This window comes from Aulostomus chinensis, chromosome 11 (genome assembly GCF_037954235.1).
Source record: "Aulostomus chinensis isolate RoL2024-O1b breed Wild chromosome 11, RoL_Achi_v1.0, whole genome shotgun sequence".
NCBI classification, from domain to species: domain Eukaryota; kingdom Metazoa; phylum Chordata; class Actinopteri; order Syngnathiformes; family Aulostomidae; genus Aulostomus; species Aulostomus chinensis.
In genome coordinates this window covers 8,167,129-8,189,326 of record NC_141330.1, presented here as the reverse complement: position 1 = coordinate 8,189,326, position 22,198 = coordinate 8,167,129, and the positions used below count along the sequence as shown (strand labels likewise).

The 22,198-nt window shown below is 40.6% G+C and overlaps 3 protein-coding genes across 3 annotated transcripts; 1 reads left to right on the top strand and 2 right to left on the bottom strand.

The window, feature by feature from the left end:
* Window positions 1-1,976: 1,976 nt before the first annotated feature.
* On the bottom strand, window positions 1,977-7,769 carry LOC147253077 (meprin A subunit beta-like). The gene is made up of 16 exons (XM_086218075.1): window positions 7,706-7,769; window positions 7,488-7,569; window positions 7,114-7,132; window positions 6,977-7,012; window positions 6,854-6,876; window positions 6,686-6,764; window positions 6,071-6,188; window positions 5,744-5,922; window positions 5,312-5,524; window positions 4,581-4,742; window positions 3,856-4,086; window positions 3,308-3,760; window positions 3,049-3,222; window positions 2,836-2,929; window positions 2,686-2,727; window positions 1,977-2,392 (listed from the first exon to the last, which is right to left on the bottom strand). The coding sequence occupies exons 1-16, from the start codon at window positions 7,765-7,767 to the stop codon at window positions 2,314-2,316; spliced, it is 2,046 nt and encodes a 681-aa protein (XP_086074201.1). The 5' UTR covers window positions 7,768-7,769; the 3' UTR covers window positions 1,977-2,313.
* A 4,597-nt stretch (window positions 7,770-12,366) lies between these two features.
* On the bottom strand, window positions 12,367-13,833 carry LOC147253076 (uncharacterized). The gene is made up of 4 exons (XM_086218073.1): window positions 13,756-13,833; window positions 13,595-13,646; window positions 13,291-13,441; window positions 12,367-13,190 (listed from the first exon to the last, which is right to left on the bottom strand). The coding sequence occupies exons 2-4, from the start codon at window positions 13,632-13,634 to the stop codon at window positions 12,614-12,616; spliced, it is 768 nt and encodes a 255-aa protein (XP_086074199.1). The 5' UTR covers window positions 13,635-13,646; window positions 13,756-13,833; the 3' UTR covers window positions 12,367-12,613.
* A 1,349-nt stretch (window positions 13,834-15,182) lies between these two features.
* Window positions 15,183-16,535, top strand: LOC147253075 (uncharacterized). Its single transcript, XM_086218074.1, has 4 exons — window positions 15,183-15,307; window positions 15,389-15,430; window positions 15,526-15,676; window positions 15,777-16,535. The coding sequence occupies exons 2-4, from the start codon at window positions 15,391-15,393 to the stop codon at window positions 16,348-16,350; spliced, it is 765 nt and encodes a 254-aa protein (XP_086074200.1). The 5' UTR covers window positions 15,183-15,307; window positions 15,389-15,390; the 3' UTR covers window positions 16,351-16,535.
* The last annotated feature ends 5,663 nt before the right edge of the window (window positions 16,536-22,198 follow it).

The window sequence follows — 22,198 nt, the reverse complement described above, 5'->3', positions numbered from 1 at the left end:
AAAGGGCAAAACCAGAATTACCTGTAGTGGCAGACGATAACCTTCAAAAGTCGATGAACTCGACTGTCTTGTCGACAAGCTCATTTCACAAATTCTTCACAATATTATGTCTTTCCTAGCTCCAATTGGCGAAGCAGGAAAAAACATATTTACTGAGTCAATTTCTAAAATATATGGGATTTGGAGTGTCCATATTGGTCCTAATTAGTCATTTGATTTCCCTCATGTGTTCAGAGGTTAAGATTTACAGACAAAGGATCCCAGTGACCCCGTGACCTCTAATGGATAAGCGGTATAGAAAATGGATGGATGAATGGATTTCAGTGACAACTTTGGCAAAGAAAAAAAACAACATGTTCAAAATGAAGAGTTCCATATTTGATCATTTATCACCTCCATATTACTGAGCTCTCAATCTCTACCAAAAGCAAACATAAGTATGACTAAACAGATTTGTCCACATTTGTTTTCTTAAACATCACCCTCTGCAAGTCATGAGTTCGTCTCTTTCTTCACCGAATTGACAAGCTTTGGGGTTTTATTACAGCTGTGTCTCCACTCAAGACCCAGTCATTCTTCAAAAATATGTTCCAACAGCGTTCTCTGAATTTCTGCTTCACACGCGCGGTGTTCCCCCTGGTGCATAATTACCACCGTAGGAGGAAGTGCATCAGTCATTGAATTCTTTTACAAGTCTTCATGACAACATCGTATCTCACACTCATAATGATCATTATACGATTCATACCATTCACCATTCAACACCATTATCCACACAAGACAACATGCACATTGCAGAACAAATCCACTTAAATACATGCATACATATTCAAGACCAACAGAAGCCTGTTTATTTCTCCAACCTTTCAGTTTAATAGTGGTAATGAAGAGCAGGTAAAGGGGAATAACATGTAATTTCTTGGCTCAGCTCTGTTTCTTAGCCTGATGATGTCCTTGTTGTAAAGTCTTTGTCTTTCCATAATGTGAAGTGATACTTGAAACAGCAAAGCTGTCTGGAAATATTTATTTATAGTCAATCATCTGGTTTAATCCACATTTTCTTTATCCAGTTATTTGCTCATGGGCATAATTAATATTTGTGGTTGTGCTTGTGGCAGCGCAGAGCAGAACCAGCAAGTGCATTCAGGAGAACAATCTTGACCACCCACTGTTGCACAGAACTGGAATGTGTTAAAGTTTGTGTGTTTTAAGCTGGAATCAAAGTGCTGAGAATGTCGATGATAGCAAATGAAGCACTTGAGAGTTTTGGGCCGTTCTGATGTCGTTGACCGAAAGTCACTCTTAGCTTCAAGTTAAATGTGCGTTGGTGGCTCTTCCTACATGCTGGAGTCACAAAGACGTGATGCAAAGATGACAAAAAAACCCTCATCAATTCCAATTAAATATAAGTGACTTGTGTTATTTACCTTCAAAAATGTTCCCTCGGCAGTTTAAACGCGCAGCACATGATTCTATCAACATCGCAGCAATTTACACCACGTCACTGTCAATGAGCTTCAGAAAGCTAATTCCTGTGTGTGTGCTAATTATGACCTTTTCTTGACTGATAAGTAAAATATTATCAAATGGTATAAAAAAAAAAAAACAGGCTGCACGGTGGTGCAGTGGTCAGCACTGTCGCCTCACAGCAAGAAAATTCTGGGTTCGAGCCCTGGCTCGAGCACAGGGTCTCTCTGTGTGGAGTCTCCATGTTCTCCCTGTTCCTGTGTGGGTTCTCTCCGGTACTCCGGCTTCCTCCCACAGTCCAAAGACATCAAGAGGGGACGGGGCTGATTGATACTCTAAATTGACTGTAGGTGTGACTGTGAGTGTGAATGGTTGTTTGTCTCTATGTGTTGGCCCTGCGATGGACTGGCGACCTATCCAGGGTGAACCCCGCCTCTCGCCCGTTGACGCTGGGATAGGCTCCAGCCCCCCCGCGACCCTTAATGTAGGAATAAGCGGAAGACAATGGATGGATATAAAAAACATTAAGAGTTTATTTATGTATTTCATTTGTTGAATGATATATTTGGCGCATCAACTTATCTAGATGTTCCAAAGAAATGCAATCATGCATGAAATCCCGCTGTTAAACAGCTTTTCAAGAATACACAAAAGATAGCGCACTCCCACCACCAAAAGATTACTGTAACATGATATGTAATTCTTTCACTCTCACGTGAAGTACAGTGCGTCTGATTCATCCACCACACAGACTAAATTTCCCGTCCTGCATTGCTCAGGTTGAAGAAAAATTTGATGTCAGTTGATGTCACGCAGAGGTGCGACGTGAGTAGAACAGAACGCTCATCAACGTATGAAAAGCATCAGAGCCGTCAGGAGGACGAGGACTGGGGAGGACACCACTCCAGGAGAGAAACCAAAAATGCTGCAGCAGGTAGAAAGAAACAAATTAAATTAAGTGGCTGAAGATATAATGTGTGTGTGTGTGTGTGTGTGTGTGTGTGTGTGTGTGTGTGTGTGTGTGTGTGTATGTGTGTGCGCGCGCTTGTGTAACAGCAAACAATCAAAACCTTTAGTGGCTCAATAATATTACCCAAGTAACTTACACATTCATTTGCAAAGGCACAGTGCTGATAACAATCACAAAGAAGTTGTTTGTTTTTACACCTAAAAAAATGAAGTCATGAAATTCTAAAATATATGAATACATCTAAATACCTGTCATCTGTTGTTCTAGGTGGAGGCAAGTGGGTTGGGAACCTTTGAAAAGAAATATACATTACATAGTTGACATATTTCATCTATTGTTGTTTGTACTAATGTGGTAACTAAATGTACTAATAGAAGTTTAATAAAACAAAATCCTACGGTTGGGTGCATGGGCTTCTGTACATGGGTTGGGCCATCCTCACTGGTCCCTCTGGACAAGGAAGCTCACTTCCATTTACTAAAGGAGTTATGTCTAGCAAAAGAAGACAATTTCTGTGTGATTACACAGCAAACCTTTCAGTCAGGTGAAGTAAAGTCATGCTTTCAAACAATTCAAAGCTGAATAGTTGAGGAAAACATTTGTTTTCTTGCCTTGGAAGTTAAAGTTGAAAATCACGCTCCCTCCTTTTAGGAAATCTCTGGTTCTAAGTTGTTCCAAAGACACAAAATATTTGATGCCGGCCCAAGGGCCGGCATAAGCAACCTGGTTATTTTCATCGATGAATGCTGATCCATTCTTGCGAGGATTTTCCCAAATATAATTTCCTGTTATCAAACAACAAAGTGTATTAAAAACAGAGGAAACTAGCATAATGTAGTGATTTATGTGTTCCGGTTATTTAGAACTCACCGTAATAATCGGTAGCATATGGGTCGGTGGTGAGGCTGTATTGCTTTGACATCTGCAGCTGGATTTGAGGGTTTTGATCTAGAACTTGGAACGTCACTTGCCTGTCTGGGCAAGGCCACTCCAACTCGTCATCATATTTCCCAGACATCAGTTGCACAAAGGTTCCAAAAAAAGTCTTATGTGCAGATACTCCAACCCTGTAATTATAACCCCCCTGGGAGTATTGTGTCGGGCCAAATATAACCGTTCCATCTTCGCTCTTATTTAAAAGCTCTTCAACATAATTGAGCTGTAAGGTTACATGTGGACACTCAGTCTCTGACAGATTGATGTCATCGATGGAGAAGCCTCCTCCAGAGACTCCCGCTCCTTTACGAACCTCAAACTCCACCTGGAAGTCATGTTTGGCATTCAGAGTGACATGTTGGAGCTTCCAGTAATACGATGGTGGGCCTGGAGAGAGAATTTTGATATGATGTTGCTTAATTTCAACATTTATGTTTGTGCAAGGCAAAATGTTCTGATTTATAAGAGTAGGAGGAAATTACCGGTGATCTGTGCCATGTGGTAGAGAGTCCCTAAGGTATCGTATTCATGTGAAAACTCTCTGATCCAGATGTTGAGGGCATCTGAGCTGTTTCCCGTGTGGAAATAGTAGAACTGGAGGCACTGAATGTGACAGTCCCTATTGAGCCTCATCCTGTGGGTCTCCAGCCAGGCTGAGTCTCCCTCCTCACCTTTAACTGTGCTAGCATGCATGAAGTAACCTTGTCCCTGACCTGGAATGACATCGGGCCGCGTCAGCATGTTATAGCCACCCTTCAAATGGTAAAATTAACTTTCAAAAAATGGTTTGTTTCAATTATGGTGGGAGGTTTAAGTATGGGAGTGTTGTGTTGGTGAGGTCCCTGGAGGGGCGTATGGCGTAATGTATAGGATTAAGAGTGATCAATTTCCAGGAACTAAGGCTGCCAGGAGGATGTAATATTCAGTTTAGGATTACAATGAATAATCAATTGAAATCACAACACCTCTGACATAGCAATGCTATAACATGCAAAATAGTCCTAAAAGAGACTAAATATAATATCTTTTTTTGGTGCATCTGATTTATACCAAGGCCAACCTAGAGTTGGTGTGGTTAATGCTGTTGGTCAAAGCTTTTTATTGTGTGGATTGTGCAGAATTACTTCATTTATTTAAAATAATTGCATTTTAAACAGATCAAATAGAGGGAAAATGAGTCAAATTTAGGTTTTGTTTGAGGTCTTACCAGAATTAGACCCACCACTGGGTAGATTGGTGTGGTCATAGAGGGGACCCCCAGGAACACTGGACATCATTTTCCAGCTGTTGCTACTCTGCGAACAGAAATCCATCCCACACATGTTGCCATGTATAAAGCCACAGTACATCTTGAATGCAATGCTGGATTCTGTAGAGGTGAATGGAGAATACAGGAGAGAGGAATCTTCATTTTATTGTCTTTATATGGAAATATCAAATAAAAAAACAACAGTTTCTCTGATTATTGAAGTACACTGAGCATAAACAGGAGTGATTCTTATGTGTACAGCTAGACACACTGACGGCTGCACAGCTGGATGCATCTGCTGGTGGTGACGTGATTTGTGACGTTCTGTAGTTTTGTTTGACTTTTGCAATTGAGCGTAGTTGTGCAGTTTTACAGCTGAGTTAATTAAAGTATATTTATGAAATGATAAATAGGCAACGCAGTAACAGAATCCTGTGTCAAATTTGAGCAAACGCTGTCTTGTTTTATAGACTGGTACTGTTGCAGACAGCCTCACTGCTGCAGACATCCTTTACATTCAGTGGAAGGCAAGATAGGATATTGAAGATTCAACAAGGCCTAACCCGTCATTTCTGTTCTCCCCACAGATCCAGAGTGTCTCAAGATCAGACCAAGCAGCAGCTTATTAAAATTTCTGAATATTTTCATGCGCTTATTTGATGACACTGAAATTAAATCCAGCTACTTACCGCATTTGTAGAGGAGGTTCAGCTCCAACATATCACTTGGACTCACTCCCAATCTTTGACCAATCTTATCCTGGAAAGCTGGGTTTTTGGTGGTTATCGTAGTCCCGTTTCCATTGGAGAATGCATATGGACCATAATGCATCACTGACAAGTAGTCATATGGGACTCCCTGAGTGTCGCTGTCCTCGGCTTTCCTAAAATTGTACTCCACACCTATATGGCACATATTAAAGTATACCATTAATAGTATTTGACTTAGAAAAAACAGCACTGAATCATATTGCTGCTAACCTAGAATATTATACTAACAATCTCTGAAAACTGTAATTGTAAAAACTGGGAGAGAACCATCTCTGGGTCAACCATAAATCTTCTGATTATACATATACAGTATATGATGTAACAGAACAGGAATAGGATAATCAAACAAACCATCCATGATGTTCTCAAATCGAATGGTCACATAATCATCTCTGTCATTTCGGGATTGTTCATGGTAGAAGCCCAGAGCGTGGAGGAACTCGTGCTCAACAGTGGCGATGAAATCACAGCCCTCTCCGATGGAGAGAATCTGTCCATAGGGCACAGTCTGCCCGATATATGAGTAGCATCTACAAGGGAAAAATCATCGTACAAGATTATCAAAGTTTGAACAAAAAAAACAATACAAGTACACATTTGCCCCCATAACAACCAACAAACCCAGCAATTTTTAAAAAGCAGAGATATGCAAAAGGAACAGAATTATGCAATACATACCCAGCATCCTTTTGGACAGAAATATACAAGACCTCCGACTCCAGCGGTTTGAAGTCGATGCATGACCTCAACCTGAACTGGTCGAGAGCTTGCAGAGTGACTCCTTTTGCGTTCATGTCTTCCATTGTTGATGTGACATATTTTATTGCAAAAAAAAAAAGAAAAAAAGATGAACCCCTTCAAATTGATAGACAAGTTTTTCCCTCACGTTAAGAACTTTAAAATCTCTCTATTCGAAGTTGGAGCTTGAGGTTAGTTTGCAGTTTTCACTGCAGACTGGAAACATCATTCATTTATAAAAGGGAGCTCATTGTTTGTGTTGAAAAATGTACAAAATTGACATCAAATCAAATTTAACTGACTCTCTTTTGACCTACAAATCATAGCATACATAACCAAATTGTTCGTGCTGGAAAAAAAATTGTGTATTATATTTTCATAACTGAATACAGATCATTGAGATCTTCAATATTCACTGTCAAGTATTCACCTTGTCTTTGCATTTAAATTATTCGTTGTGTTATTTGTCCAAAACACATGGTAAAATTCATGGTCCTTCCTTCCTTCCTTCCACCTAGCAAATATGAATCAATATGCAGGTAAAAGAAGCCTTACCAAGGCTGCTTCCCAAAACATATGGGACTGGGGGGTCCCATACAGCGTACTGTTGACTGACCGCACTCCTTTGTGGTGACTAAAATGAGGGGAAAACGTATCAAGTGATTCAAATGCACAGAATCAGTTTTAAATTCTCATAAATAATGCAACAAATGCTAATCTTACTGGCAAAATGTCATCCTTTAAACCTAGAATGGAGCACAAGAAGCAAAAATATCGACTCATCGTGAACCATTCTTATGTTTGAATGGAAATGTTGGAGATTTGATACTCAATGTTAAACCTTACCGTTTGCCTCTGGTATACTTGTCTCCCTCCCAAAATCTACAAAAATAAACACGATGCTACTTTATAAAGCAGAGTGAAAGACTGAGGTTTATTTAAATTAATTGAATAAAACAATTAACTAAAAATATACAACTTACCAACTATTGTTTGGCTGGGCTGTTAAAAAACACATTTGATCACATAAGTATGTCATCGGGTAATGTTCATACAGTACACTGCTAGATCCAACAACAGCGCGATTTCACCTTCTTGCAGGTACTGACTTCTACTCTTAGCGCACATATGGTATAAAAATAACAACACACCGTTAAAACGGATCAAATTTGAAGTAAAGGGCTTGCCTATTGTTATTGAAATGTGTGCCGTTAGTGTCAAGTACAAAAAATAAATAAATAAATTATTGAATTAATGCTATTCATGAAGTACGTGTATGATTTTTCTGTTTGTTACATCTATAAACAGTGATATTCTAAATCTAGGAGAGAAAATACAGCAATAATTGAACTCTTACTGGTGTTGAGGAGGTCAGCGTAAAAACAGCCCAGTTCACCGCAAGAAAAATGAAGCTCTTCGTCTTCATCCTGAGTCCCTGGCTTCAGTTGAATAAGAAATTTTCATTAAAAGATTCATGTAATGCGCATAAATTTGATACAATGGTCAATTTCAATCTAAAAATTCAGTTGGTTAAATGGATCATTTAAGAGGATAGAGGACGGCAATCTGGTTTACCTTCTGCCTCCTTGAATGACTGCATTCTTCAGATGAACAGAGGAGACTTTTAAAGCAGGCATGACGACAGTCTTGGGACAAAAAAAACAAAACAGCTACAATGAAACCGGTTTAAATTTTTTTCAACTGTTGCATCCTCACCTGAATACCTTTGCTTGTCATGTGTTATCAGACCAAGAAAAGTTGTGAAATCTGCAATATGCTGTTTACAATCACATTTATTATTGTCAATCCCCCTACAATGCATCTTTAAGGCAAGGCAAGGCAAATTCATTTGTATAGCACCATTCATCCACAGGGCAATTCAAAGTGCTCTACAGAGGGAAAGAGAAATTGAAAGTTAGAATCAGTTTCAAATGGAAAACATGAATTAAAACATTCAAAAATAATTTAAAATCAATTAAACAGTTTAAGATCAATTCGACAGCAGACAAATCAATATTAAATCAATCCATCAATCCCAAATCAATACTATAAGAAGGCTGCAGTAAGCAGCAGTGTTTTCAGCCCTGATTTAAATGAGCTGAGAGTTTGTGCCCCCCTCAGAGGTTCAGGGAGTTTGTTCCACAGGTGTGGACCACAGAAGCTGAAAGCAGCTTCACCCTGTTGGGTTCTGACCCTGGGGACACTGAGTAGACCCGTCCCTGATGACCTGAGGGGTCTGGATGCTTCATACCCAGTCAGCAGCTCTAACATGTATTTAGGCCCAAGCCCATTCGGTGACTTATAGACCAGTAACAGGATTTTGAACTCAATCCTTTGACACACAGGGAGCCGGTGCAGTGATTTAAGGACAGGTGTCATGTGGTCCATTTTCTTAGTGTTGGTCAGGACTCTGGCAGCAGCATTCTGGATGAGCTGCAGGTGCTTGATTGATTTTTTTACTGAGACCTGTAAAGACACCGTTACAATAATCTAGCCTACTAAGAATAAATGCATGGACGAGTTTTTCCAGGTCTTGTTTAAATACTCCTTCTGTTGTGTAATGTGACAGTGTCAACATGTTGTGGGCAGGTCTCCCTTTATCCATCACACATCAAAAGTCTACCCTACAATTCAAGCGTCCTCAAGACCTTTCAGCACCTTGAGATAGCCTTTATCAAGTGTGCGCATCTGCTGCAACACCATTGTTCTCACAAGCTGTTTTTTTCTTCTTCTCACTAAGATTCTCTGGCGTTGAGATCCGTGACTCCAAGTAATGTAGTAATGTACACATTTAACACCAATTTTACTCATCCATGGTAAATAAATTGGGACTGTGCATGGGATATATTTTGATGTTGTTCGATGACTAATTTGTGTTACTTGGGCATTAGCCTGGTAGTTGACCAGTACTTCACCGTGTCAAATTGGTGAGGGTAGAAATCACTCAAGAATCAGTTTTTGACAAAACATGTGAAGTGATGATGTTTCAGGGCCGCTTTATTTTGGAAGGTGCAGTACATGTACAGTGGTAATTACATCAGATGTGTCCTCCATGGACGATTAAGAATTACATACATAATAGTCTTATTCTAAATCATCAGTTGTGAACATTTATGTGCCCAAAGATTAGAAAGTAACACAGGAACTAGTTTATAAAACACACTGAGTCATTCCAGTTGTCTTTGGTTTCACGGGTAAAATTGCAGCCCTGGGAACCTCGAGGTTGGTGGGTAGGGCTTGTTTTCGAGACTTGGTAATCTCAACCAACTCGTTCAGCACTGTCACAACATTTCTGTTAATCTGCAGGTAGACAAAAATCCCCTTTATACTTGGCATTAAAATGCCTATTTTGAGACTGCAATTCAATTGGACCACAAGGAATTCAAAAAACTATATTGGAAGGTTTTTTTTTTATTATTATTTATAATAGTTATATTCCATCCGTTCAAAAAATAAAAAGATCACTCAGGTTGTACATTTTGCAGTCCCGTAAGGCGAATAAATTGGCTGCCAAGAAAAAAAACCCTTTTCAATAGAAATCTGTATTTAAGTGTTCATCAAATCTTCACAAGCAAACCTAAAGATCTCTTTCCATGAATCTCTTTTGAAAAAAGTTGAATTAATCGTACTTTAATAAATCAAAATGGAAAATCTCATGCTCATTGCATTTTCCTCTCAAACAACCTTTTCTTGAATTTATTAATGCATCTCTCCGTTCTCCTTCTGTTGTGTAATGTGACATTGTCAACGTGGTGGGCAGGTCTCCCATAATCCATCACACATCAGAATTCTACGTTATAATTCAAGCATTTTCAAGTCCTTTCATCGCTTTGAGATGCCACTTTATCAAGCGTGCGCATTTGTTGCAACACCATTAATCTCACGCAATCCTTTTCCCCTTCTCTTCAATGACAGTCTCTGGCATTGTGATTTGTGACTTCAAGTAATGATAAGAATTCTATCGTCCCTCCTGTCAGAGAAGTATGTGAGACTGCTTTCGTAACGCATTTTGTCTGCATACATCCTCGATCTTCATCTGCGGAATTTTTTTCAGCATATGCGTCTGCAGTTCCTCTATTAGAGTTACCTCTCAGCCTGTGGTGTCTTTTATAGTAAGAGCGAATGACCATGTCAGTCTCACAACTCTATGTGTAGTTGTCACTTCAGAATAAAATGACTGTATGCTACACACTCTTACCTGACAAAGAGGTAAATACAACAATATATAACAACAAATAAATGGTGCCTGATTTAAAACCAGCGCACTGGATCAACAGAAAGGTTTCTTCTAGTCAAAAGTGATGCATTAGCTAAGCTGATTGAGTGAATCCTAAATGGGAATGTAAAGAAACATTTTCTATTGAGCTTAAAATGAAGCTCTTCTTTTCAGTCACAAACTCTAATTTGACACCAAGAGACAGAATAACAACCAAAATTTAAGTAATTGGATCTATCTTCCTCTGTATTTCTTGTAACTACGTTTCAAGATTTACTAATATTGAGAGATCTTCCAGCAAAGACAATATTGTTCATCGTGGACTTCTGCATTCTCAACCACACCTCATGCAATAGATACACAACTAAAATTTTGATTGACACTGAAGCCCTGATATTGCTCCGTTGCTGACCACTGGGTGGCAGTGTAGCCTTTTGTAATGGCTCAGCAAACACAGGGATGGTACCAAAATGAACACTACTGTCAAATTACATTAACACATAAAGGAAAAATTGCAGTTTATGTTTTGATCATTTAATAAGTGCCTTGGTTTATTTTTACATCCCATTAATTTTCACGTTATTCAACAGTCCAATACAAAAGCTTTCCAACAATTACTTCCTTTGTGAATCTTAAGAACTGTTCAGACAATTGTTAAACACCAGCTTCACAGTTTCAGAGCTTGTAGATTACATTGTATTTCAAGGCGTCCACATTACTCTGTCTCACGCTAAATCTCCCCATACAGTAACCATCCTGTTCTGAAATCAGACCAGAGCCACAGGGCACAACGTGGTGACAACATAGCAGCCTGAGCAGATTTACAAGGACCCATCAACATCAGATTCCTATCTCCAGTCTCCACAGGTACTAATCTGCTTATCAAACCAGACAGCAGTCGTCCAGTAACAGCCGCTAATCTACAAGAAAACATGACTAAATCTCTGGTTCGGTCCCAACAAGATGCCTCATGTTCAAAGAAAATCAGGAGTTAAAAACAAGTCCCTTGTCTGTCTCAGACAGTTGAATGGCACCCGTTTAGCCCCCGTATTTAAAAGTGGCCATTGGGATTAAAGCCACAATGCCTTCAGGCCGGTTTGACTGATAAAGCAGTGTGAATCATCAGTGGGGGCTCCCACACACGTGCTAATTGGGGGGTGGAAACAGGCTGCAGTGACAAAATGTTAGATCAGTTCTCCACTTCTCAAGTCTGGCTGAGCTTTAGTGTAGTTTGACAAGTTGCATCGTGTTGTAGGAGCATTAAAATGAAGTCATTATGTGTGTAGACGATGTATTTATGATGAATTTGAAAGGGCTGTTGATAAGGACAACATTTTTTGGGGGTGGGGTGGGGGGGTACTGTCTCTGGCCCAAGGGCAAATGAGTCAAAATCATATGAAATCATTCTTTGTTCACATAAAACACACAAACATTCTACAATAGATCAAGTATTTCATTGCATTTCATTTTGAATTGAAGTAGGTGAGGAAAGAATTTGTGTTGTGCCTGTTGTAATGTGCACAAGTGTTCATGCAATATTGCGATTGGACTTTGCCCCTCCACGTTGGATGCTGGCACCTGTAAAAAGGAGCATAAGGCTCAGTGTTGTATATTCACAACAATAATAGGTTCAGTAGGGCCGTTCTCAACAGGGGCAAACTAGAATCGCACACAGAAACACCTTTTAATTCTCTCTCACATCATGTTGGTCATCCACTTTTCTTTCAGAGATTTCTTAATCTGAGTGTTCACACCACTGAGGTGCAGTTTCATGACGTGCATTGACAAGTACAAGAGGAAGAATAACAATCTACTAATGCTGAGACCAGTAACAAAACTGTCACATGAGCCAGGACATGTTAAGACAAGAGGAATGAAGTCGACATCATAGTTGCCTGCCGGGAAAAAACAGCACATGTCCCACTATTAACTGTTTTTTAGGGTTGTTTGTTACAGTCACGTTATCGATCCAGAGTTAAGTTGAAAACAATACACACCTGACAGTTTTGATTATTTTCTTTATTTTGATAACTTACAGAATTTACAAAAAAAACAGCTTTTAACTTACGACACAGTAAAAACTATATGTATATACATGCTGGACAAGTGCAGAGGTTTGCTTTGCAATCTTTGCACTCAGCAATAAATATTAAATTGTAGTAATAATTGGATTTACAGCACAATTCATATATTTAAATTATATCATGTTTTGAACAAAGGCAGATCAAACAAGGCCAGTCTCTCAGTAAATGATGGAGTAGGTCGACTTATTGTGCACTGACAAAGGACTGGTAGAGGGACATGAGCTGGGCCTGGAGGTCCTGGGCGTAGGGGTCTAGCTTCTCCTTCAGGTCTTCTGCATATGGTGCCACAATTTGTTTCACTAGACCGGCTCTCTGAGTCAGCTCAATGTGGACCTTCTCTGTCATAGGAGCCACACTATCCTGGAAGTTCTGCAGGTGCCGATCCACTTTCTGCCTCAGGTCATCAGTATAGGGGCCCAACTGGGTCTGAAGCTCTTTCACACTGTTCTCCAGGCCGGTCTTCAGCTCCTCGCTCCTCTGCATCAGGATGGTCTTCAAAGACTCTGAGTCCAGAGAGTCTGCATAAGGGGCCAGCTCCTGTTTAAGCTGATCTACTCTGTGCTGGATCTGGGCCTTCATGTCCTCAGTGTAGGGTTCCAACTTCTCCCTAACAGAGCTCAGTTCCTGGGTCAGCATATTTCTCAGGATGTCAGCCTCTGCACTGATCTTGGTCATCAGGTCCTGGGCTGCAGGGGGAAGTCGCTCCTGCAGGGTGATGGCGTACTTGCTGGCTAAGTCAGCACTTTCTGCTAGACGTGCACTAGAAGACAGACAAATACAATCAGTTCACCAGAGGTTTGTGCAATACAATTCATTTCCTATTCACCATGTGACCTCTGGCACTTTATGTGACCACTTACTTCACTTCCTCTCCAAACTGTGATTTCCTGATCATCTGGAGGGTTTCATCTGCTGTTTGAGTTGCCTTGGCAATGTAATCCCAGAATGCATCAGTCAGCACTTCAAGCTGTGGCTTGGGTGCATCAGCATAGAAGAGGTTGGCATGACAGCCTGTTGGTTGGAGAAGAGAACAGTATGAGCGTAAAGCACATCTTCAGTAGTTTCCTCTATTGCATTATTTTAAATAGTTTAATAAATGAATAAGTGCACATGCTAACTTTGTCAGATGGAATATAATATTTTTAAAAAGAGTTTTCAGCTTACCCGACAACAGTGAAACAGCTAGTACCACAAACACCTTCATGACTGCTACTTCCTGAAAAAAAAATACAATTTAATGTTCAAGCTGCATCAACAATGTCAGTTGTTTACTTTTACGTGCAACTATCTTCAATTCATGTTTCGAAATGTAGTAAAATTCTTGCCTGCCGTTAGCTTGTGTATCCCTCAGCGCTTGTGAGTGTGTCCAGCTAGCGTTTCGTGTGTATATATACTGAAGAGAGTTACCAGTGGTAGTCAAGAGCCAAAGTCCAGGAGTCCCTGCCATGCTGTCACAAAGGTTCTCTTCCGGTTTCTGGCCTCTACCACATGACTGATGACGCTATAACACAGACACAATCTTCGATGTACTCTGAGTTTATGTGTCTTTTAGGGATATTCACAAATGATCTTTCTATCCCGGGAATATTTTTTATAATCAGTTAATCCAACGTCACAGTTTGAGACGAGAAAACATGAAGGATGCAGGGGTTATCTGTCCATCTAGTCCAGCACCAGCAGTCCTAGATAACTGTAGATAACCTCAGGGTGCTTAAATTAGTGGACTTTGTACTGGGGTCAAGCAATGTGAATTAAATAGTAAACGCGACGTTCTCTTGTGGTAAATGTTGCCTCTTTACATTATTTTTACAGCTGGCTATCAAATTAGAAGTATACTTCCATACACATATATTTCAGGCCTCTGTAATATAAATTATGACGGATGCTGAGTTAATCCAGACAAAAAAAGCTGATTTTGGAAATTTTTAAATGGTAAACGAGTTGAGAGATGCCTCTCTTTGTACCTGCCTTGTTTTTTTTTTTATGATCACTTACTTTGTGTGCAAATAGACACGCATACTCAGACACAAAGACACAAACCAGTATATGGCAGGGATTCACAGAAAAGATTATGACGAGGGTGATACTGCAGAAAATGAAAAATATATAGTCTTGAGAGATTTATGGGTCCAGTTTCAGGTCTTAGAAAGAGACAAATCTGTGAGGGTAAAGGTTAAAAAAAAAAGAAAGAAAGAAAGCCAATTATTTTAAAATGCTGCTCAGTAATGCAGGTTTCTAAAATGCGCTTGGTATGAAATAATCATCTTATACTTCCAAAGCTGCAATGGCTGCTAACCTTTGTCCATAATGACACATAGAGACCATTGCACATTGGCATGACACATAAACAATAGGTTTCATTGGCTGTCAGAATGTAATACCAGACAGAATGAAACACTAAACTGATAACTAATCAAAGTTGGACAACTGAGAAATCAAAGGGAGAGTTCGTGTCTGCCTCGTCAGAGGGTTATCTGTTTGGAAGTCATTATTGGCAGACTTATGAGGACAAGGTTCATTTAAGTTGAAACATCTGGGTTCTGCCTCCCTCTAACACTGATGAAGTACACAAATATTTTGTTTAATCTATGAAGCGAGGCCACAAAACTATTCAACTAAAATAATAATCCCAAAAAGAATCTGGCAGATGATCAGAGAGGAATGACATTGAAATTGGGTTATGTTGTTGGTGTGTTTGGAAGGGTGAATGTGCACCGCAAGCTCTGGCACTAGATGTCAATAGCAGGGTGAGGCAAGTTGACAGCAAGGCACAAGCACCTGGACTTTGGGATCATTACTGCCTCGCTGGCTATATAAGCTGCTCAACCTCACTTGAGCACGAGCAGAGCAAATTGGGCGACACTCACAAACTCACAGGTAAGACGGACAAGTAAGAGGAGCTTTGACTTCAGAGATACTGCTTGGTGAATGTGCTAACCAGCTGTGTGTCTTTGATAGCCATGAAGGTCCTTGCTGTGCTCATCCTTGCTGCTTTCAGCGGTGAGTATGATGGCTCAATCATATTCTTGTGTGAAATTTGGAGTATGAAAATAATTCAAATGGTAAATGGTGACATCATCATTTCCATCCAACAGGCTGTCAAGCCAACCTCTTCTATGCTGATGCACCTAAACCACAGCTGGAGGTGCTGACTGATGCATTCTGGGATTATGTTGCCAAGGCAACTCAGACAGCAGATGACACCCTCCAGATGATCAAGAAGTCTCAGTTTGGACAGGATGTCAGGTATATCATCTTGGCTAAGTGACTCTTGGTGTCACACATGCAAATCTTCTCAAGTGAAAAATGAAGTGAGGAGTAAACTTTTCCTCACTCTCTTCTCCAGTGCCCGTCTGACAGAAAGCTCTGAATTGGCCAGCAAGTACGCCGTCACCCTGCAGGAGCAGCTTCACCCTACAGCTCAGGACATGATCACCAAGCTCACCACAGAGGCCGATCTGCTGAGAGACCGTGTGACCCAGGAACTGAGCTCTGTCAGGGAGAAGCTGGAGCCTTACACAGAAGACATGAAGGCCCAGATCCAGGAGAGAGTGGAGCAGCTCAAACAAGAGCTGGCCCCTTACACAGGCTCTCTGGACTCAGAAACCCTGAGGGCCACCGTGTTGCAGAAGAGTGAGGAGCTGAAGACCAGCCTGGAGCAGAGCGTGCATGACCTTCAGACTCGGCTGGAGCCCTACACAGATGACCTGAGGCTGAAGATGGACAAGCACCTGCAGGACTTCAAGGATAGTGTGGTTCCCATGGCTGAGAAAGTCCAGGGTGACCTGGCGAGAGGAGCCCAGCAAGTGAGGGAGCTGGCCGCCCCCTATGTTGGTGAGCTGAGAGACAGGCTGGACCCTTACGCCCAGGACTTCCAGGCTCAGCTCACCTCCCTCTACGAGTCCTTTATCAGAGCCTAAATCCGCACATACACAAAAAAACTGAATTTACAGGAACAAAATTCTCCATGGGAAACAAGCACAACATTTTATCATGTTTAATATGTCTGTAGATATATTTCCAATTTAAATATTCAGTGCTCGTCTGCAACCACATGCTGTGTTTTCATCCAATATTATGTAAATAAAGCTAATGCAAATTAAAATCTGAGTTTTTGATACTGTCCCTTTAGACAAAGTCACAGTGATATTATAATCTAGGTAATTCTGAGGTTAAAGATGACGGACTGGTGTGTACACAACCATCTAACTGTGGTAACAGAAAGCAGAAACACTGCTTCCAAAGTTGTTATTCACACCATCGAAGCTGAACTGTAAACCTGCAGCTCTAAAATGTAAGTTATTCGTAATCACATATCTACAACTGTTACAAGTACAATTATTTTGTCTCATACAACACTAAGAATGCTGACATCAGAATCAGAATCGGAAAAAGCTTTATTGCCAAGTACGATTTTACACTTTCGAGGAATTTGTTGTGGAGCTGTTGGTGCATGCAATCCAATAAATATTAAAAAGTACAAAAAAGATTCAAGATTCAATTTTTTTATTTGTCACATGCCTAAATGCCTAAAAGATATAACAATATAAATATATATATGGGTGTGTGTGTGTATATATATATCTATATATCTATATATACACACACACACACGCACACACACACAATGAAACAAACACAATAAACCAATTTAAAGATGCACTGGAATGACTATTAGCATCATTTGGAATACATTCACTCGGTGGTGCGGACTGTCGCCTCACAGCAAGAAGGTTACGGGTTCCTGGCTCAGGCACAGGATCTTTCTGTGTGAGTCTCCATGTTCTCCCTGTTCCTGTGTGGGTTCTCTCTGGTACTCCAGCTTCCTCCCACAGTCCAAAGACATCAAGAGGGAATGAGGCTGATTGATACTCTGAATTGACTGTAGGTGTGGCTGTGAGCGTGAATGGTTGTCTGTCTATGTGTGTTGGCCCTGCGATGGACTGGTGACCTGTCCAGAGTGAACCCCGCCTCACGCCCGTAGCCACTAGGATAGGCTCCAGCCCCCCCCCCCCCCCCCCCGCGACCCTTAACAGGAATAAGCGGAAGAAAATGGATGGATGTACATGAAAATGTCATGTTAGACATGAGTTGTCACTCTTGGGTGTCATCTAGTGGCTGTACAGAAGAAATACACATAGAAAGTGAATTCATACGAAAAGACATTTCATAGAAACCTGCTGGCGAGAAACCTTCTATATGAACCCCACACACCAAAACCAGAGAGAAACATGTCTGCCTTCAGGGTTTGTTTGTTCGAGATCTTATTGCAAAATCTAATCTCCCACCCCCGCCATGCCTCATGCGATTCAGCTGTGGGTATCTACTGTACAGGGCTTGTTCAGTTTTGTCTCTGCAGGTCTGGAAGTTCATAAACACATCCTGCTTCCACTGTGTTTTTTTTTTTTTAACCTTTTCTTTTTTTGCCTCCATCCCTGCTGCCAGATTGCACCCACACTGTGTTACCCAGTGGCAAACAACATTCTTCTGTTCTGCCCCCAGCTACGGGCTCATTAACCCCCTCTCTCTCTCTCTCTCACACACACACACACACACACACAAATCTGTTTTCTTATTATGGCTGGCTGAGGGGTGGATGTAAAGGTACCTCCTGTTATACTCTGAATCTGTATTTTTTAAAATTCAAACTTACCACATTGATGTTGAGGAGTACATTTCTAATTTCCTTTACTTATAATAAACTATTCAGTTATTATATAGTAAGAACACACTTCTTTTATCAACAGGAGGACTGCATTTAACTACTTACTGTCATAAAATTCATGTCACTAATACTACTTTACATAGACCGTAAAAAATGGAATCAGCAGAAAAAGGAAAATAAAAGAGGGGAAACGGCCCGGGAGGCTCTCCAGAATATGAACATCCTTTCATTTTCTCCCGCTTATCCTGTTAAGGGTTGGGGGAGCTGGAGCCTATCCCAGCTGCCCTCAGGCCAGAGGCGAGGTTCAGCCTGGACAGTTCACCAGTCCATCACAGGGCCAACACATAGAGACAGACAACCATTCACACTCACAGTCACACCTACGTTAAATTTAGAGTATCAATCAGCCTCGTCCCCTCTTGATGTCTTTGGACTGTGGGAGGAAGCTGGAGTACCAGAGAGAACCCACACAGGGAGAACATGCAGACTCCACACAGAAAGATCCTGTGATGGAGCCGGGACTTGAACCCGGAACCTTCTTGCTGTGAGGCGACAGTGCTGACCACTGCACCACAGTGCCACACAACAGTCATTCCTCTTTTGGATAATGACTTCCTGTGACACCTTCTTCCAATGGCCTCAGACAGTCTTCAGGATTCACAATTTGATTCAGATCATCTCCAAGGTTGATCGCGTATTACTTTACTACGTCATACAACCCATCATTCCATCAGATATAAAATCTTTCTGATAGTTACTTTTAGGTTATCCTAACAAACAAACCAACAAGCACACGGATGATCACATTACCTTGATATCAAGGCCAGAGATATCAATCACCGGAGATATCAATAACAGCGATCTATGTACAAGGCTGTGTAAACTGTTTCCAACTATTTCCTGTCTTTCCGCTGAGCTAATCATAAAAAGCACTGTGTCCACCTGATCTTTGTATTCATCTTCAAAAACGTCCTAATAAAAGGGTCTGTATCTCTAAAAGGAACTTTTTGGATAATATGCTGTTATGTAGCTCCAAACCCAGACAGCTGACTGCTACTTAGCTTAGCTGCAATGAACGCTTGCCATGGCACAAACATCTCAAAAATACATGTTCGATACATATTTCTCCAAAGCAGTCTTGCCACCGGTAACAAAACAAGGGTTGCGCTTCACATACGCCGTGAAACCTTGAAAATTATGAGATGCTGTTACTTCATCTGATTCATAATACTGAGAATATGTGGTTCAGATAGATTGTAACTAAGCTTGTTGGCTTGTTCAGAGTCGCTGTTCTACTTGTTCTGTCCTTCTGTTGATCGAAGACTGACTAGCAGTCAGTCGTCCAGTGGGGGTTTGGAGCAGAGGAGAGAGGTTTCTATCTGTATGTCTGGCACTGAATGATTAACAATAAACACATTTCCCAAAAAAGTTGGTGTGTTCCTTTAAAATGTAAACTCTTATTGAATGTGAATCACAGTCCTGTGACTCAAGGTTACTTTAGTTGATGGACACTCATGGCTGCTGCATTCATCCCACTTCTGTCCCCTTTATTGCAAACAGCCTCATGCCAGCGCAGCCTTGCTCAGACAGTTGGCTCTGTCAACAGATCTCAGCTGATTCCGCTCTGACTCAGAAGCAGACGATGAGACGTATACTAGGGGAAAAAAATACTTAAACATCTAGTTGAACAGCTTTTTACCCACAGATGTTAACTGCAGTAACCCTGCTGACTTAGAGGAGTGAGCTCATCCAAAACCATATCCTTCAAAACAAAGATCATCAGGGTTACTTTCGTTCAGATGGCCCTGTGCACATTTTAGAAAACAAGGAAGTTTTGAAGGCTTTGTCAGATGTTTTATTGTATTACCTCATGGCTTTTCTTGATGAACTCTATCTTCCTTCCTTCAGCACTTTCTGTTCATTTGCACGATGACTTTGTGCAAGGTTTCTTTTCCAATGGTGTGGTTCAAAAGTTTAAATTAAAAAAAATATATGTATTTGCTCCATGTTTATCATTTTCCACACCGGACAAGCTATAAGTCACTGTGCAGATTGATGATCTTTCAACATTACAGCACACCAGAAACAACATTCTTCCTATAATCTGAAGGTGCCAGCAAATAAATGATTAATTATTGTGATACGTTTGCATATACGACAGAAATTTAGATCCCAAAACTACTGATTTTTATCTGCAAATTTTGAAAATAGCTAATTCAATTCCATTGTATGTAGATTGGTTACGATTTAATGAAATGACAGCCTCCATTCATCACAAGATAGATGTCGACTGAACGGCTCACTGAAGAGCTAGCTGGCCTCTTCAGGTTATCGAAAGCAAATGTTATCATGAGAACTAATTACCTGACCAAGCCAACACATTTAAACTTTGTTCCTGTGTAAAGTTGTGTTTCTGTGAAAATTACATGACAGAAATATCTGTTGCGTTGACGGGGCCAAGTTCTAAAGGGCAAAAGTCATTACACATGGGCAGTGATTCAATCACGGCTGAACCTGATAAAAATGTTAAAAATCCCAGTTAAGTTTTGCTGTTCATAATGCTAGTAAACAATACGTGACCAGGCCCTCACTGCATCTGTAACTGCTGCATTTGGTGTGTTTATATAACATGACAACATGACATGATCCTTTCCCTTCTTTTAGTCGGCACTTGTAACAATCAGTTGTCACTTATAGGGCTCTTGGCATAATTAGAGGTTGAGTGGTCAAGTTTTTGAAAACAGGTGAGTACCAGTAACCTCTCTGAGTAATGGAAGTACAGGGAAAATAAGAACACAGTGCACACAAGAGCTCATAGTAGTTTGGTTATGAAAAAGTACTCATTACTCAATTGACATACTGCATCAAACATCCCATTTTCTGTGCCAATTTCAAAATCCTGGAAATTTCTGAGGGAGAGCTGTGAGCCTCTCTGGTTTCTAAATAATTCACTCCTTTTCATTCAGGCTCCCAAAACCTTTTTTTTTAATGTAATACAATAGTTTATGTTCTCTTTATTTCATTGCCTATTATCCTCGTGTCAAATGGGTTTGTTGTTCCTTAGAGCCCAAAGCCTCTACATGCCCCTCTTTTCATGCTGCTCCCTTAATTCTTTCTCTTGGCGCTTGCATGCCATTTATAATTCTACTTCCTGCTAAATGTAGAGCAGCAGTGAGATCTACCCGGAACAGAGAAGCAAGTCAGCCAGATCAGGAAGGAGGAGAGCCGAGATGTTGTGGTGAGGGTGCCCAGGATGTTGGGGGTTGTGTGTCTGTCTGCAGGTGAGGTGTCAACAGTCAGAGCTTTTACACTCAAAAGCATGTGTGAAAGGCTAATTTACATCCTGGTGCTACTGTAGCATTTACATTCAGATGAGACCACGTGGTGCTACATTAAAGTCACCGCTGAACCCTGCAGTTTTCTCACCAAGAAGTTTGCAGGATTTTCTTAAAAGCGCCTGGTAAAGTACATGTCAGTAAAAAAAAAAAAATTAAAAAAACAACAACCTGAGCATCAAATGCAAAAATCTCACCGGTAGAATAATAATAATAATGTATTCATGAAAAAGGATGCCACTCCTTAAACTTTATATCATTTTTCATGCAAATTCCTCATTTGACTGAGACAAATCAAACAAAAGTAAAAATGTTTTTTCTCTTTAGAGGATGAATGAAATGACATTTACCAAAGAGCTGCATGCAGTCTCATTACAGCCTGCACAAGTTGGAGCTTCCTTTTTCTTTTTTCTTACTTTTTTAAAGCTAATTATTAATAATAAAAAATATCCCAGAGATATTTAGTGACAGGACAATAACTTAAAACCATTTTTCCCCCCTTGTTACCCAACTAAGACGGTCTGCTACTTCAATCAATAGAATGCTTGCCATATATTAGAGAAGCAGATGATGGATGTTGGCCGGAGATACTATTTTCGATCCATCTGTTACTTTGGAATCAAACTAGATGGATTTGTCGTGCAACTTTTACCCCGCTTATTCGCGCTGTCCGCCGGATTGCTCAATCAAACCCTGAAACAACGCGAGCTGGTGAGAACTTCGGACGCGCTGCGGCAGCGTGGAAGGAAACAGGAATCCTTCCAGACA

Coding starts and splice junctions, on each gene's coding strand:
- LOC147253076 (XM_086218073.1), bottom strand. CDS start 13,634: ATGAAGGTGTTTGTGGTACTAGCTGTTTCACTGTTGTCGG. Junction 13,442..13,594: donor AGCTGTTTCACTGTTGTCGG/GTAAGCTGAAAA, acceptor TCCAACCAACAG/GCTGTCATGCCAACCTCTTC. Junction 13,191..13,290: donor CAGTTTGGAGAGGAAGTGAA/GTAAGTGGTCAC, acceptor TCTGTCTTCTAG/TGCACGTCTAGCAGAAAGTG.
- LOC147253077 (XM_086218075.1), bottom strand. CDS start 7,767: ATGCCTGCTTTAAAAGTCTCCTCTGTTCATCTGAAGAATGCAGTCATT. Junction 3,223..3,307: donor ATATGCTACCGATTATTACG/GTGAGTTCTAAA, acceptor GTTTGATAACAG/GAAATTATATTTGGGAAAAT. Junction 2,393..2,685: donor CCTAGAACAACAGATGACAG/GTATTTAGATGT, acceptor TACCTGCTGCAG/CATTTTTGGTTTCTCTCCTG.
- LOC147253075 (XM_086218074.1), top strand. CDS start 15,391: ATGAAGGTCCTTGCTGTGCTCATCCTTGCTGCTTTCAGCG. Junction 15,431..15,525: donor CATCCTTGCTGCTTTCAGCG/GTGAGTATGATG, acceptor TCCATCCAACAG/GCTGTCAAGCCAACCTCTTC. Junction 15,677..15,776: donor CAGTTTGGACAGGATGTCAG/GTATATCATCTT, acceptor TCTCTTCTCCAG/TGCCCGTCTGACAGAAAGCT.